Source organism: Odocoileus virginianus, chromosome 12, assembly GCF_023699985.2.
Source record: "Odocoileus virginianus isolate 20LAN1187 ecotype Illinois chromosome 12, Ovbor_1.2, whole genome shotgun sequence".
NCBI classification, from domain to species: Eukaryota; Metazoa; Chordata; class Mammalia; order Artiodactyla; family Cervidae; genus Odocoileus; species Odocoileus virginianus.
In genome coordinates, this window is record NC_069685.1 from 14849626 (window position 1) to 14864622 (window position 14997).

Below are 14997 nucleotides of genomic sequence, written 5' to 3' on the forward strand. Positions count from 1 at the left end.
GTGATCCAGAGAGTTTCCAAGGGAGTCAGATACATGTTTCAGTATAGACACAAAGTAGAAGTTTCGTTTTTATTCTGTTTAAGATTTTGAACATTATTTTCAGCTACCCCTGCCCCCCCCCAAAAAAAAAATTCTAGGTTTTTAAAACTCCATGAATGTATACATTAGCTCCCATGTCACTGGTGCTAAATCAACCCAAATGAGATTTGAATAAACTCAGAAACTCTGTGTGTGCTACCATGAGAAGAAATAGTGGTGATTACAAGAACCATAGGAAACTTCTTTGGGTGTGAATAGTATGCAGCTACATAGTAATTAGTGAGCATTATGGAGACTAGAGCTATAGTAGCAGAAGTCAAAGAAGTCAAGCTGTTTTGCTCTAAAAATAAATCAAAAGAATTTATTGAAACTATCAGGAGAGAAATAGCTTGGTTAAGTTGAGTGGAAGTACATTCATGTTTTTAATATTTATTTACTTATTTTATGGTTTTTCCTTTTTTTCTTTTAAATTAATTTATTTTACTTTACAATATTGTCTTGGTTTTGCCTACATTGACTTGAATCCACATTGATGGAGACATCCATGCTCTCTGAAAAATTACATAAACAGCATGTTTCCCATTTTGCTACAACTATATGATTTGTACTTGTGTAGCCAACTTTTTCATCAGTTCTTTTTAGTAAAAAAAAAAAAAAAAAAAACCAAGCTGCCTTTTTATTTTTAAAAATAAGAAAACTTATTTGTTATAAAATATTTTTCATCTGCTTATTCTTAAAATATTATCCTGTTTTAATCATATTTCTTGTCTACTTACCTTCCAAGTGCCTCCAATATGACTAACAAATTAAACGAGTGTTTAAAACCATCTGCTAAAATTTCTCAGGGAAGAGAGTTACATCCTCAATTGTGGACACAACGAACTGTGAGAGCTGGTGGATGTTTGGAACACTTGGCAAGCTGGGGTTAGAGAAGAGGAAAATGGACAGAAGCATCTAGGCTGACTGTCGTGGCGGGTGGTGTGGAATAAGGGGGAGAGATAACTGAATTTGTTAGAAAACCTTGGCTCTGTTCCATTCATACTTTCAATCAACAGTCGGCCCTAGGATGAGTCACCACGCTTTTTTCTTAGTTTTTTTATCTTGTTAGTGAAGAGGTCCACTCAAGGTCCCTTCTAGCTCTAGAATTTCGCAATCTGTTGCAAAGATGTAGCTCTACAGATGTGACTTAGTTTTATTAGGTGCACATGGTTTAACTGGTTTTCTGTAATTGCTGACACAACAGGGAAATTTAGAGACAAATTAGTAACAGTGATTGGGCATGGCACTGTAGACCACCTATTGAGTTGTTATTGTTCAGCCATTCAGTCCAGGCCAACTCTTTGTGACCCTATGGACTGCGGCACGCCAGGCTTCCCTGTCCTTCCCCATCTTCTGGAGTTTGCTAAGATTCATGTCCATAGAGTCGATGATGCCATCCAACCATCTCATTCTCTGTCACCCTCTTCTCCTCCTGCTTTTTACAATCTTTCCCAGCATCAGGGCCTTTTCCAGTGAGTCAGCTCTTCGCATCAGGTGGCCAGAGTATTGGAGGTTCAGCTTCAGCATCAGCCATTCCAGTGAATAGTCAGGGTTGATATACATTAGGATTGATTTAGAGAGCACCAGTAAATGATTACCTTGAGTTAAAGCATTGGTGAAGACAACATTTTAGCCAAGATCATCTCAGTAAATGATGTGTTCTTCAGCATAATGCTGTGGGTTAAGGGGCCCCTTCCCGACAGGTTACAAAGTATAAATATGTTAACAGTGTGAGTCAATGCTTGTGTTATTTCTCTACTCTGAACAGATTGTTAGGCCACTTGCATGTTCAGTGTACTATAATACAGAAAATCAATGACTGCACCCTCCAGTATATAACAGGGTGAAGCCATTAAACATTTCATCAGGAAAATGCAAAGTACAGCTGTAAAGTTCTTTATTGTTGGAAAGGCATCATTACAGTAGTACTTACTTGGTATTTACCACCAGCTTGTAAAAATCTACCATGGCAAATTTCACGGTAACCTCGTTAACATTGAACATTACTGAAACCATTTGGTGGAGGAGACAGTTTAGAGGGTAATAATAGGGAATAAAAGCCAAATGTTTTCCTGAGGAAGACTGCCTGTGTCATCTCTACTTGTGAAATCTGTCCATGATGCTAAAAACAATCAAGGTCTCCTGCCTCTATTTTTTCTTCTTTTTTTTTTTTTGCAAAGATATGTCATTCTACAACTTGTAACTCTGTTTAAAACACAAAATAAACATAGTCTGATAACATTGTTTTTAAAGGCATATTTGGAAATTACCTGAAAGACACAGCAGGTAGATGGTGTTCAAATGATAATCCCCAGTGAAATCCATCTCTAACGACAGGATTTAGAAAAAAAGAGAAGGGGGGTCGAGGAGACAGATGGTGTTCATAGTGCATATAGAACCTCAGCATTAGCTTTAGAACTCAAGGCCTTGGCAGCAGCCTGAAAGCAAGCTATTTTCCATTGATTGGTATGAATCATTTTCTCTGTCTGTTGCATGTACTTTTTCCACCATCCACACCGCTTAAGTGTCAGCAGATCTGCCACTGACCTTTCCAGAGCTCTCTGCTGAGGTGCCTACCATGGCGTTTCTAATCCTTGTCAATTTCTTTCCAGACAGAGCTTTTTGTACATGCCTTCAAGGATCAGCTGGTCAGAAGTGCCCTTTTAGCACTTTACACCGCCAGGCCAGGAGGTGTCCTGACGAAACCACCCTCTCCTAAGAGTGGCGCAGAGGAGAGCAGTTCCCAGGACCCACCCCTGCCGATGAGACGGCAGGACTCCATTCCACACCATTCAGACTATGATGAGGAGGAGTGGGTAAGTCTTTTATTTTTTTTTAAACTTAGCTTGCCTCCCCATGTTTAGTACTGTAAAACAGAGCATAAGTGTCAAGAAATCTCTCCTTTTCATCAAAACATGTTGGAAAGCAGTCATGATACAGATTGTGGGTAAATAGGTCATGATTTTTTCCTTGGGGGCAAATTATAAATGAAAGTTTTAACCCAACCACATTTATTTGATGTGAAAATTTATTTGATATCAAATAGGTTATATATATATATATAAATATATATAAATCTAATATAAATAAATATAATATATAATAAAAATATATAAATAAATATATATAACCTATTTGATAGCAAATAAATATATATATACATATATACATGTATATATATAAAACAAATGTTGTTGTGATTGTTGCTGTTTAGTCGCTAAGTTGTGTCCAACTCTTTGTGACCCCATGGACTGTAGCCCACCAGGCTTGGGATTTCCCAGGCAGGAACACTGGAATGGGTTGTCATTTCCTTCTCTAGGGGATCTTCCCCACCCAGGACCTGAACCTGCATCTTCTGCATTGGCAAGCAGATCCTTTACCACTGAACTGCTACATTATATATGTTAATGTACATATAATGTAGTCAAATAATAATTATCTCCAATAAATATCATCAACGTGATAGCTTACAGAGAACCATGTCGGATTCCTGATCTCCAAAGAAGAAGATTTAGCTTCAGAAACAGGGACCAGGCTTGATCACTCAAGAACTTTTGTGTAACAGAGTTTTATTAAAGTATAAAAAGCGACAGAGAAAACTTCTGACATAGACATCAGACATCAGAAGGGGGACAGAGAATGGCCCCCTAGCTAGTCTTATCAAGGCCTTATATACTTTTTTCAGACCCACTCCCACAATATATACATCTTAAATTAACAAGATTAGAACCAACAATAGAAAGTTCTTATCAGACCCACTCCCATATTATATATTTTAAGATGACAGAATTAGTCAGAAGGTTCTTGTTAAGGAGAAACATGTCCTCGAGCAGGATACATTGTTATATTGACTAAGACAAAGCAACATAGAAAAGAAAGTTTGTCCTTTTCTCCTTGAGAGTCCCAGACTCCTTTCTCCTCTTCAGGGCTCAGGAACTCTTTCTCCTCCTTGGGAACCCTTGACTTCTTATGAACCTGTGTAGGAATTGACTCTCTCAAAAGCAAGGATGCCACAATTGCAAGACTGTAATATTTTCCTTACTTACTAAGGAGATACAAACCATTAAAATTGTTTTTAGAAAAAGAGTCAGTAATCATCCATAAACCATGACTTGGATACAACAAGTATTTTCATTGGTGCAGTCCAGTGTGTTAGTTTGGGGCATACTTAAAAAGCATTAACATTTAAATAGCAGTGGACCTAGAGATCTGTTAAGTTCTTTTGTTTATTGGGTTTGTTATTTAAAAAATGTTGCTCCAGGTGGCTCTAAAATTGGCAAAAGAAGGGCCACATGAAAGCATCTGAAAAAATAACTAGTAAAGGCAAATAAAGGTTTCCCAAGTGGCGCTAGTGGTAAAGAAACTGCCGGCCAATGCAGGAGTCATAAAAGACGCAGGTTTGGTCCCTGAGTTGTGAAGATCCTCTGGAGGAGGGCGTGGCAACCCACTCCAGTATTCTTGCCTGGAGAATCCCATGGACAGTGGAGCCTGGTGGGCTATGGTTCATAGGGTCACAAAGAGTCAGACACAACTGAAGCAGCTTAGCATGCAAGCACACACAAAGGCAAATAAAGCAAATAAGTCAATATGGTGATAGGAACCCTAGGTGGGCAGAATAAAACAGAAGAAAACCAAGGTTTCTCTCTCTGGGTGAGAGGGAACAGTGTGTTTCTCCTGAATCAATATATATTCCATTATCTAAGAACTTTCTGAAGTATATGCACACACCACACACACACACACACACACACACACACACACACACACACACAGAAAGAAACTCCTTACTATATCACATGCTTAACCAAGAAAATGCTGTTGTATGCTAACTGTATTGGATGTTAAAGAGTTAATGATTATTTTCCCTGCCACTCTAAATTTAGAAGTGTTCAGGGAGTAAATTATTTGAAAGGCTCAGGTCACTCAAAAAAATTGCTGTCTGCAGGGCTATGAAGTGATACCTGCTCTTTCTTTTGATGAAATTACTATCGCAGGAAAGACAGCACTGGGCTCCAAGAGGTAAATGCTGAATAAGTATTTGTTGTCACTGATTAAGATTACATTTCTCCCACTGAATCATTTTTAAAACAGAAAATCTAGTATTTCTTCTTTTTACCTTCACCTTCTACTTCAATTTACTTACTGCTCTGAGACGTGCATTCCTTGTAACCTCTCTGAAGTTCAGTTTTCTCCACTGTAAAGTGAAAATAACAGCACCTGTTCTGTATAGCTCTTCGTGTGGTCCAGAGATAGATGATTTGCCTGTGTGATAATGCCCCATGTCCTGCAAAGGCCCAGGCACATGAATTGTATTACTTTACTATTATTGCTGTATGCTATCTCTTTTAGATGTGTAAGTTATATATGATCCTCAGTATGAGGATCAATAATAGTCCTTGAGATAAGTGAGGAAATGGGATAGATCATAAATTTGGTTTATCGGACTTCCCTGGTGGTCCAGTGGTTAAGACTCTTTTCTTCCAATGCAGGGGACATGGATTCAGTCCCTGGTCAGGGAACTGAGATCCCACATACTACCCAGCATAGCCAATAAATAAATTTTGATTGTGACTTTGAAAGAGTTTGAGTAGATATAGAATAGAACTTGTATTTCATGAAGTAAACTTACTGTTAACTCAGACATTCTGGAGTATGAAGTCAAGCAGGCCTTAGAAAGCATCACTACAAACAAAGCTAGTGGAAGTGGTGGAATTCCAGTTGAGCTATTTCAAATCCTAAAAGATGATGCTGTGAAAGTGCTGCACTCAATATGCCAGCAAATTTGGAAAACTCAGCAGTGGCCACAGGACTAGAAAAGGACAGTCTTCATTCCAATCCCAAAGAAAGGCAATACCAAAGAATGTTTAAACTAACACACAATTGCACTCATCTCTCACTAGCAAAGTAATGTTCAAAATTCTCCAAGATAGACTTCAACAATTTGTGAACTGAGAACTTCCCAATGTTCAAGCTGGATTTAGAATGGGCAAAGGAACCAGAGATCAAGTTGCCAACACCCGCTGGATCATAGAAAAAGTAAGAGAATTCCAGAAAAACACCTACTTCTGCTTTATTGATTATGCCAAGGCCTTTGACTGTGTGGGTCACAACAAACTGTGGAAAATTCTTCAAGAAATGGGAATACCAGACCACCTGACCTGTTTCCTGAGAAATCTGTATGCAGGCCAAGAAGCAACAGGTAGAACTGGACATGGAACAATGGACTGGTTCCAAATTGGGAAAGGAGTCCATCAAGGCTGATACTGTTACCCTGCTTATTTAACTTCTATGCAGAGTGTATCATACAAAACACCAGATTGGATGAAGCACAAGCTGGAATCAAGATTGCCGGGAGAAATATCAATAACCTCAGATATGCAGATGATGCCACCCTAAAGGCAGAGAGTGAAAAGGAACTAAAGAGCCTCTTGATGAAAGTAAAAGAAGAGAGTGAAAAAGGTGGCTTAAAACTCAACATTCAAAAAACTAAGATCATGGCATTTGGTCCCATCACTTAATGTTGAATAGTTGGAGAAACAATGGAAACAGTGACAGACTTTATCACTTTAGATAGTGACTACAGCCATGAAATTAAAAGACACTTTCTCTTTGGAAGAAAAGCTATGACCAACATAGACAGCATATTAAAAAGCAGAAACATTACTTAGTTGACAAAGGTCCCTATAGTCAAAGCTATAGTTTTTCCAGTAGTCATGTATGGATATGAGAGTTGGACCATAAAGAAAGCTGAGTGCCAAAGAATTGATGCTTTTACACTGTGGTGTTGGAGAAGACTCGAGAGTCCCTTGGACTGCAAGGAGATCCAACCAGTCAATCCTAAAGGAAATCAGTCCTGAATATTCATTGGAAAGACCAATGCTGATGAAGTACCAATGCTTTGGGGACCTGATGTGAAGAACTGACTCATTTGAAAATACTCTGATGCTGGGAAAGATTGAAGGCAGGAGGAGAAGGGGAAGACTGGATGAGATGGTTGAATGGCATCACCGACTCGATGGACATGAATTTGAGCAAGCTCCAGGAGTTGGTGATGGACGTGAATATGAGCAAGCTCCAGGAGTTGGTGATGGACAGGGAAGCCCAGCGTGCTGCAGTCCATGGGGTCTCAAAACATTGGACACAACTGAGTGACTTAACTAATTGTTAACTTTTTAACAAATAATTACCACTTTTATATTAAATCAAGGGAGATTGTTGGAACTGTGTATCTTTTGTTGTCATAAGTTTCACCTTATTGTGTTATGCAAACTCCCTCCCACTCCTCTTCCTCCTTCTTCTGCTCAAGTCATCCCTCACATTCCTTCCTTCCTTCCTCCCTTTTCTTTAGATACTTTTTGAGACCTTCTATATCACAGGTACTCCAATGGCAAGATAAATCATGCTAGGTTGTTAGATCCTAGAGCTCAGATTCTAGTGGTAGATAAAAATATGTTAATAAATAGTCACAAAATGTTGCGACAAGGATGTAGAAAGACAGGTGGAAGAAGTTAGGCTTTGCTAAAGAGACTTCAGCTCAGTATTTTAAATAAACTTATGATGGGAAAAAAATACAGCGAGAGAAAATGGTGAGTTGAGGTCGATGGTGACGCGTTCAGCACGGTGGGTGTTACAAAGTGCTTGTTCTGCCTGGGTTACTGTGCCAGGTGCTGGGGACCCAGAGGTGACCTGCCTACAGATGCAAGCGTTCCACAGCCTATTCTGGGCTCTTGAGATACCAATGACAGTGATTGTGCAACTTAGGATTGTACATAGGAGGAAGTGGGAATCTGGGGGTCACAGTGGGATTTCCAGAAGTATTTCCTGAGAATTAAATATGAGTAGAAGATAACAGTATGAGAGGTGACCTTTCAGACAGGAGCATATTAGCTGACAATGGTAGTTGTGATGTGTGTCTGTGTTTATTAGTTTTTTACTTGGTTTGTTTTAAAGGTGGCACAATTGACTATGTTTATTACTCCAAAAAGCATTTAAGGCTGAGAGGCTGAGAGGCAATGACTGATAGAACAAGTCCCTTACAAAGAAGAGAAGATAATCAATCCCAGTAGGCATGCAGGGGATAAGTCCTGGGCAGAAGTGTGCTGCTGGGCTGAGAATGCAGAGAGGGTGTAAAAATGGATTTTACTTTTGTGAGGGTGGGTGGGGCTGGATGGCTTCTTTGTTCTTTATTTGAAATAGTTTTCTTCAGGTTTATTGAACTATAACTGACATATAACACTGTATTAGTATAAGGTATACAGCAAAATTATTTTTTGCACATATATAATCACAAGAACTTAATGTCTATCACTTTACAGGACTATGATTTTCTTTTTTTAGGATGAAAATTTTGATACCCATTCTCATAGCAACCTTCAAACATACAGTTCTGTTTTGTTAACTGTAGTCACCATATTGTATATTACCTCCCCAGGACCTAGCTTTTCTCATAACTGGAAGCTTGTACCTTTTAATCACCTTCACCCTTTTTGTCCCCCTCCTCACTTCTGGCAACCACCAATCTACTCTCTGCTTCCATGAATCTGTTTTGGTTTCTTTTTTAAGATTCTCAATATAAGTGAGTTATACAATATTTGTATGTCCATTATGTGATTGATTTCACTTATCATAATGCCCTCAGGACCCATCTATATTGGTACAAATGGCAGAATTTCCTTCCTTTTTTTTTTTAATTAGTAAATCCTTTATTTTGGTGACTATCAAAGGCATTCATCACTACCATGGATCTATTTTAGCTCAGAGGCGAGCTGCTATCTAGTGAACTCCATTGTTATTAGACACTAAAAATAGGAAGAGACTGGAGGGTGTTTAGATTGGGATAAGGAGAGGACAGGAGCTCAGGGGACAACCTGAGATGCTACCCATCCTCATTGCTGGGAAATGAGCAGACAGAGCAGCTCTAACCTAAATGCTGGCCTCACCACAAGAGGTGTTCAGAAGAGGTCCCATAACAATCACTCACTGGACAAAAAAGAGGTCAAAGTTTCTAGAAGAGATATCAGGATATGAAAGACCAACTTGGGAACAATATACACAGCACCGCAGCAGAGCTGGATCGTGGCAGCCTGGCTTCAGTTAAGACACTGCTGTGGACACAGCGGTCTCTGTGGGCAGCGCTCACTTCCAGTTGCGCTGCTGTCCTATGGTGTGAAGATGTTGTACATGGTTTCCACATACATGCCATCTGGCAGAGGCTGCTTCTCACTGCCAGGTTCAAGGAATTTATTGATTGCAGGGACATTGCTTACTTTCACTATGTACTCCTGAAGGTGAAGGAAGGCAGTTTTTTTCTTCTAGAGCCAAAATGATCTGGAGTAGAATTATGTCTGCAAGGCTTAGCTGATTGCCAACAAAAAACCTTTGTCCATGACTCCATAAAACCTTTTCACACACAGGAAAGTATCCAGTTATAGCTTCTGGGCTATGTTAACCACTCCCTTTCGCTGATCATCTGGTTTGAGGTAAGGATACATTTGATAAGCAGTTCCAGAAGATCCAAGGTCCCCTCTACATACATGTCAATCAGGATTCTCTCCTTGAAGTCTTTGCCAAAGAGATGGTGCTAATCTGCTGTGTAGTGGAGGATGCTCTGGGTCTGCACCAGCTTCATCCCATCAATTTCAACCTTTAGAAAAGCAGATGGTTACCATCTTGCAACTTCTGCAAGTGTTGTTTTGTTTCTAAAAATTCTTTGTCAGGGTGGAGAGGGAGGTGGGAGGGGGGATCGGGATGGGGAACACATGTAAATCCATGGCTGATTCATGTCAATATATGACAAAAAACACTACAATATTGTAAAGTAATTAGCCTCCAACTAATAAAAATAAATGAAAAAAAATAAAATAAAAATTCTTTGTCAAACTTGACTCCGTCAGCATCTTAAACCCGGATTCCATCTGGCCTTGTCTGTTTGTATAGTGGAGCTTGGGTTTCATAGCCATCATGGCCCTTCAGGTTTTCTGGCTCCACTCGGAGTGACCAGAACTGCACAAAGGCACCCAGAGAGCACTCTTCCTACTTCCTTTTTTGTGGCTGTGGGTTGGTGTGTGTGTATGTATGTGTATGCTTGTATGTATGTATGTGTATCACATTTTCTTTATTCATGCATTTGTTGATGGACACTTAAGTTGTTTCCATATCTTAACTATTATAAATAGTACTGCAATGAACATGGTGGTGCAGATATCTCTGCAATAGAGATTTTGTTTCCTTCTAATATATATCCAGAAGTGGAACCATCATATGGTGGTTCTATTTTTAATTTTTGGAGGAGCCTCCATACTGATTTCCATAGTGGCTGCACCAATTTACCTTCCTACCAACAGTGCATACAGGTTCCCTTCTTCTCTGCGTCCTCTCCACCACCTGTTATCTATTTTCTTTTTGATGACACCCATTCTAGAATGTGTGGGGTGTCTTTCATTGTGGCTTAGATTTCCTTTTCCCTGATGATTAGTGATGTTGAGCACCTTTTCATGTCTTCTTTGGAAAAATATCTGTTCAGTTCATCTGCTTGTTTTTTTAATTATTTGCTTTGCTCTTTTCTGTTGAGTTGTACAAGTTATTTTTATATTTCAGACATTAACCTGGATGTCTTCTTTTATCATTAAATCAGAATCACATGCAGAAGAGGGCAGAGAGGACAGACTGAGCAGAGTGGTGGAAGTTTCAAACAGACACCAAAAAAAGTGGCGGAAGTTAGTTACTAGCAACATTTGAGAAAAATTAGAAATTCCAGACCTTGTGAGGGCCAGCCAAGAGGGCCCAAGAGGGCCAACTTCAGTAAAATGTTATATAACAAACTTCTTATTGCTGTTCCTTGGAGACCACTTTCTATTAGAAAGATCCCTTTGTCTAAGTGGGAAAAGAATTTGAAAAAGAATAGGTGCAAATATATGTAAAAAAGAAAATAGAAATAAAATATGGGAATCTTTTATTTTAAAAAATAGTAGTGAAGTTATAACCACTTAACATTATTTTCAGATCTTTATCTAACTTTGAAAAGTTGAGTAAATCCAATGAAAATGTGGCTAATTGGAAATGCCTTTAGAGACGTTACTATTAAATGAATTGGAAACATAATTTTGTGTACTGCTTTTCTTGGTTAATTAGGTGTTAGAAAAGTTTCGGCACTGATTACAAGTCTAGTCAACTTCCTGAAATAATTTAACATTTTAAACAATTAATTTAATTGGGTTTCTGTGATAGCATACAAAAACACTCTGATCATGTAGGTTAATTTAGGCTTGTACATAAGATTATAATAGCTCTATTTTTAAAAAATCTGATTTATTTAATTTCTGGCAGTGACTGTAGTTTTAACAATTACCTAACTTGAACAACTGCAATTAGTTTTTCATAATAAATATTTGGAAAGTAAGTTCATGTTAGTAAGTTACTCAAGTTCTAGTGAGCTAATGCATGTAAAAAACCTTTCTTTTGGAGGTCAGGAGAGAGAATCTCTATTAATCAATGTGAGAATGTCCTTTCTCTATTCAACTTGTTTGTTGGAAAAATTAATGACATATAAATCTAGATAATAATTATCTGGTCAATAAAGAAGAGATTGAAACTAAAATGATCACTGGCCAAAAATAAGTCTATTATTTGCTGAATTTTACTTATTAAATAATTGAGAGCTTTAAAGGTTTATTTTCCTGAAAAGTTAGTAGACAATTAAACCCTGAAGGAATAGGGGGATTTTTGTGACAATCTGTGCAAAGAAATAGACTAATCTAGCATTCTCCATGTTTTAGCTGGTAAAGATGACATATTGCTTTTCTTTCTCTACATCTCTACAGCAGATGCCGCCAACAGCTGGGATTCCAAGATTAGTTTGTCCAAAATATTAAAGCATGTCATCCCACCAAAGTATTAAATTGACCCAGTTTTTGTGGCTTCCCGTAATTATACTGTTCTCAGGAAATTGTGATTTAACACTGTTGGGTTTGGGGCTAAATCTGCCTACTCTCATTCAATAATTGTTAAAGAATAAAGATAAACTTCTGATCTTTCAGATTTGATCCATCCAGCAAAATGTGAGACTAAGAAAACTTTACTATTTAGCCATATTCCTAACTCATTTTTTTAGTTGGACTACTTTTCTATATCAGGAAACATTTCAGCATCCAGATTAGCCAATTACTTTCCCTTCTTCCTGTCGTAAATGTAAATCAAATTTAACATTAGTTTCCATTCTTAAGCTAGGAGAACATTTACTATGCTTTATTATGGCAAAATGCGTTTATGTCACATAAGCACAATAGATGGTTTGCATTAATTCATAATAAGTGTTTGGTAATTTCATAGCATATAGAAACAATAGCACAAATTCACAATAATACTTATTTCAGGTATTTTTTGGAATGAAGTCTCTATATAACTTGAAAAAAATGTGGTTTCTCTGCAACTCAAAATTCCCAAGGATTGAATTTTGGAGTAAGATTTACATTTTTCTGATATGTTCTTTACCAAATTCTTACAGTTTATTTTGTATTTCACCTTTCTCTAATGGTGTGTAGAACAAATATGAAGGTTTCAGTTTGACAGATGATTGATACAGCTATGTATATTGTCATCATTGGTGGCAGTGAGCATACCTGGTTGCAAAATACTGTTGATGACAAAACTTATCTAGCCAGATTCCTCATCTATGAACAATCTTCAGTGACCTGTAGTCTCAACTTCTCTTGCCAGTTTCTGTTCATCTTAGGCCTTACCTCTAGGGAAAATAGTTGAGGTCATGCATAATGTTCCTATGCAAATTGATATTCCAAAGCATTTCTGTTCAGTTCTCTGACTGGCTAGAATTATGCTATGTGAAACCATTGACCTGATCTTAATAAGAAGGAAATTAATCATTCTCATTTTTTAAAGGTAATGATATGTTATAGGCAGCTAGATACTAATCTATCTTTTTCTAAAGCAATACCTTATGACTTAGTTACCTAAAGTCAGTAAGATGTCTACTAAAATATGGCCATTTACTTACAAATTTTATATTATATATACATTCAACTCCAAACTATTTTGTATAATAAAGTATTATTCTTGCATCCCATGATCACACAGTCTCGTAAGCACTGAACTGTAGTCACTTGTTTATATGTCTATTTCTTCCATATATTCAACTTTATAAGTTCCTTAAGGACAAAGACAATGCCATGCTCACTTTTGTATCCCCCTAGTTAGCAGAGCACTCGCTCATTAAAGGTACCCAATACTCATTTGTAGAATACATTAATGACTTTGAAATTTCCTCTCAAATTACTATTCTTGTGTTCCTTCATATTTGGAAACATGGAATAATTAAATTTAACTTAACTCAGCACCATGTCAGGTACCTTTTCCACCATTAGGACTCAGGATTTTTTTTTTTTTTTGGAGGATTTTGTTTCTCTCTTCCAATTCTCTCTTCCAATGAAAACTGTTAAATCCCTCTCTCAGTGCATATTTCCCAGAGTCATAATCAACTCTCAACTATTCAATCCATTTTCACATTTATCTCCAAGCATAGAAGTGGTAAAATTCAAGATGGACATAGACCATCAGAGATGACCAAAGTTAATAAAATGATGAGTGAAGGTCTCCAACAGCTTCCAGAAACCCAGTGGTGGTAATTTGCATTTTATTTGATTATTTATGTGCTGATTGCAAAAGTTCTGGTTACACAGAAATAATTTCAGATATTTCCCAGCAAATATGAATTGAAAGCAGGTATTTTACCCTTGTCTCAGCTTTTTTTTCCTCCTTCCTAAGTCATGCCTAATAGGGTTGTCTAGTTTTGTTCATATTATTACAAGGAGGGGACATTGAAAGCATCCATTCTTCCCATCAGAAAAGACAGGGAGAATTAGGCCAGTTGTTCCCTGCATAGCAATGGAAAGTGTTCCATCATCTGTTTTCTTGATGGATGGGAAACCTTCCTGAACTTCTCCAGTCCATTTCACCCGGGAGAGATGTGCTCTGAAATCTTATCTGATATTAAAGTCCACAAAAGGTGATTAAGCAAAGTTCATGACTGTCCATTAAAATGCACAAATGTTCTATTAAAGAAAAGAAACCCCAAATGAGATCTTTATGGGCATGCATATTCATGAAATCCTACCAATTTCAAGAGTTTCCCACATGCAGTTAATACATTCACCTTCAGCCCCCTGTTTTAAAGCACCTCATGCAGTGTTTGATACAAACCAGTTCAATGTATTTTTCAGAACTGATGGAAGAATAAGTGAATGGATGGGTTTGCTGACTCAGCAATTCGTCTTCCAACTCAAGCCCCTGTTTTTAACAGAGATATTTTATTTTTATTCATGTAAGACTGATTTTCCTGTGGTTTTATATTGGATAGCATCATCTCCCTTGAATACTTTCCTGACTGTTACAATGCCTAGTTTGATGGTGTGCTGATGAAACCCAATTACCAATTTAAAATTAAAAGCTTTAGTAAATCAGTTATTTTTAATTTATTATTAAACAAAAGCTTTATTTCATATTTCCATGGATTGGAATCTATAGCTTGATGTGACACATGTTAAGGTAAACTCAGCCATTCAGAATATGAGCTTAATTCTAACTTCAATTTGAAGATACTTGTGATAATAGTTCTTATAGTTGTATCTTAATTTATTTTTACTTCTAAATAGCAGGCTATTAAGTTAATCAAAAAATGTTAATTAAGCATCAATAGTGTGCAGCAATGTTATGGATACTTGGGGGGAAACAAATGCAGTCCAAAAAAAAAAAAAATGGATTCTGACCTCAACAGCCATATTCAAGTAAATGGCCAGCACTCATAAAACAAGCAGAGATATTGAAAGATATTCTCAGGATGGAAGTAGTTATGTGACACACATGAAAAATGTCAAAAGAATTCAGAGAGAAGTTATATGAAGGTGGAAG

At 37.5% G+C, this 14997-nt stretch overlaps 1 protein-coding gene and 1 pseudogene across 5 annotated transcripts in view; one reads left to right on the top strand and one right to left on the bottom strand.

Moving 5' to 3' along the window:
* The window catches only part of INPP4B (inositol polyphosphate-4-phosphatase type II B), an 825365-nt gene that overhangs the window by 692574 nt on the left and 117794 nt on the right, over positions 1-14997 (top strand). For all 5 annotated transcript variants that reach the window (XM_070474820.1, XM_070474815.1, XM_070474816.1 and 2 more), the window contains one exon: positions 2691-2894. In XM_070474820.1, the coding sequence (XP_070330921.1) occupies positions 2691-2894 (204 nt within the window). The remainder of the gene's footprint in view (positions 1-2690; positions 2895-14997) is intronic.
* Positions 9237-10493, bottom strand: LOC110140929 (glutathione S-transferase A4 pseudogene; annotated as a pseudogene).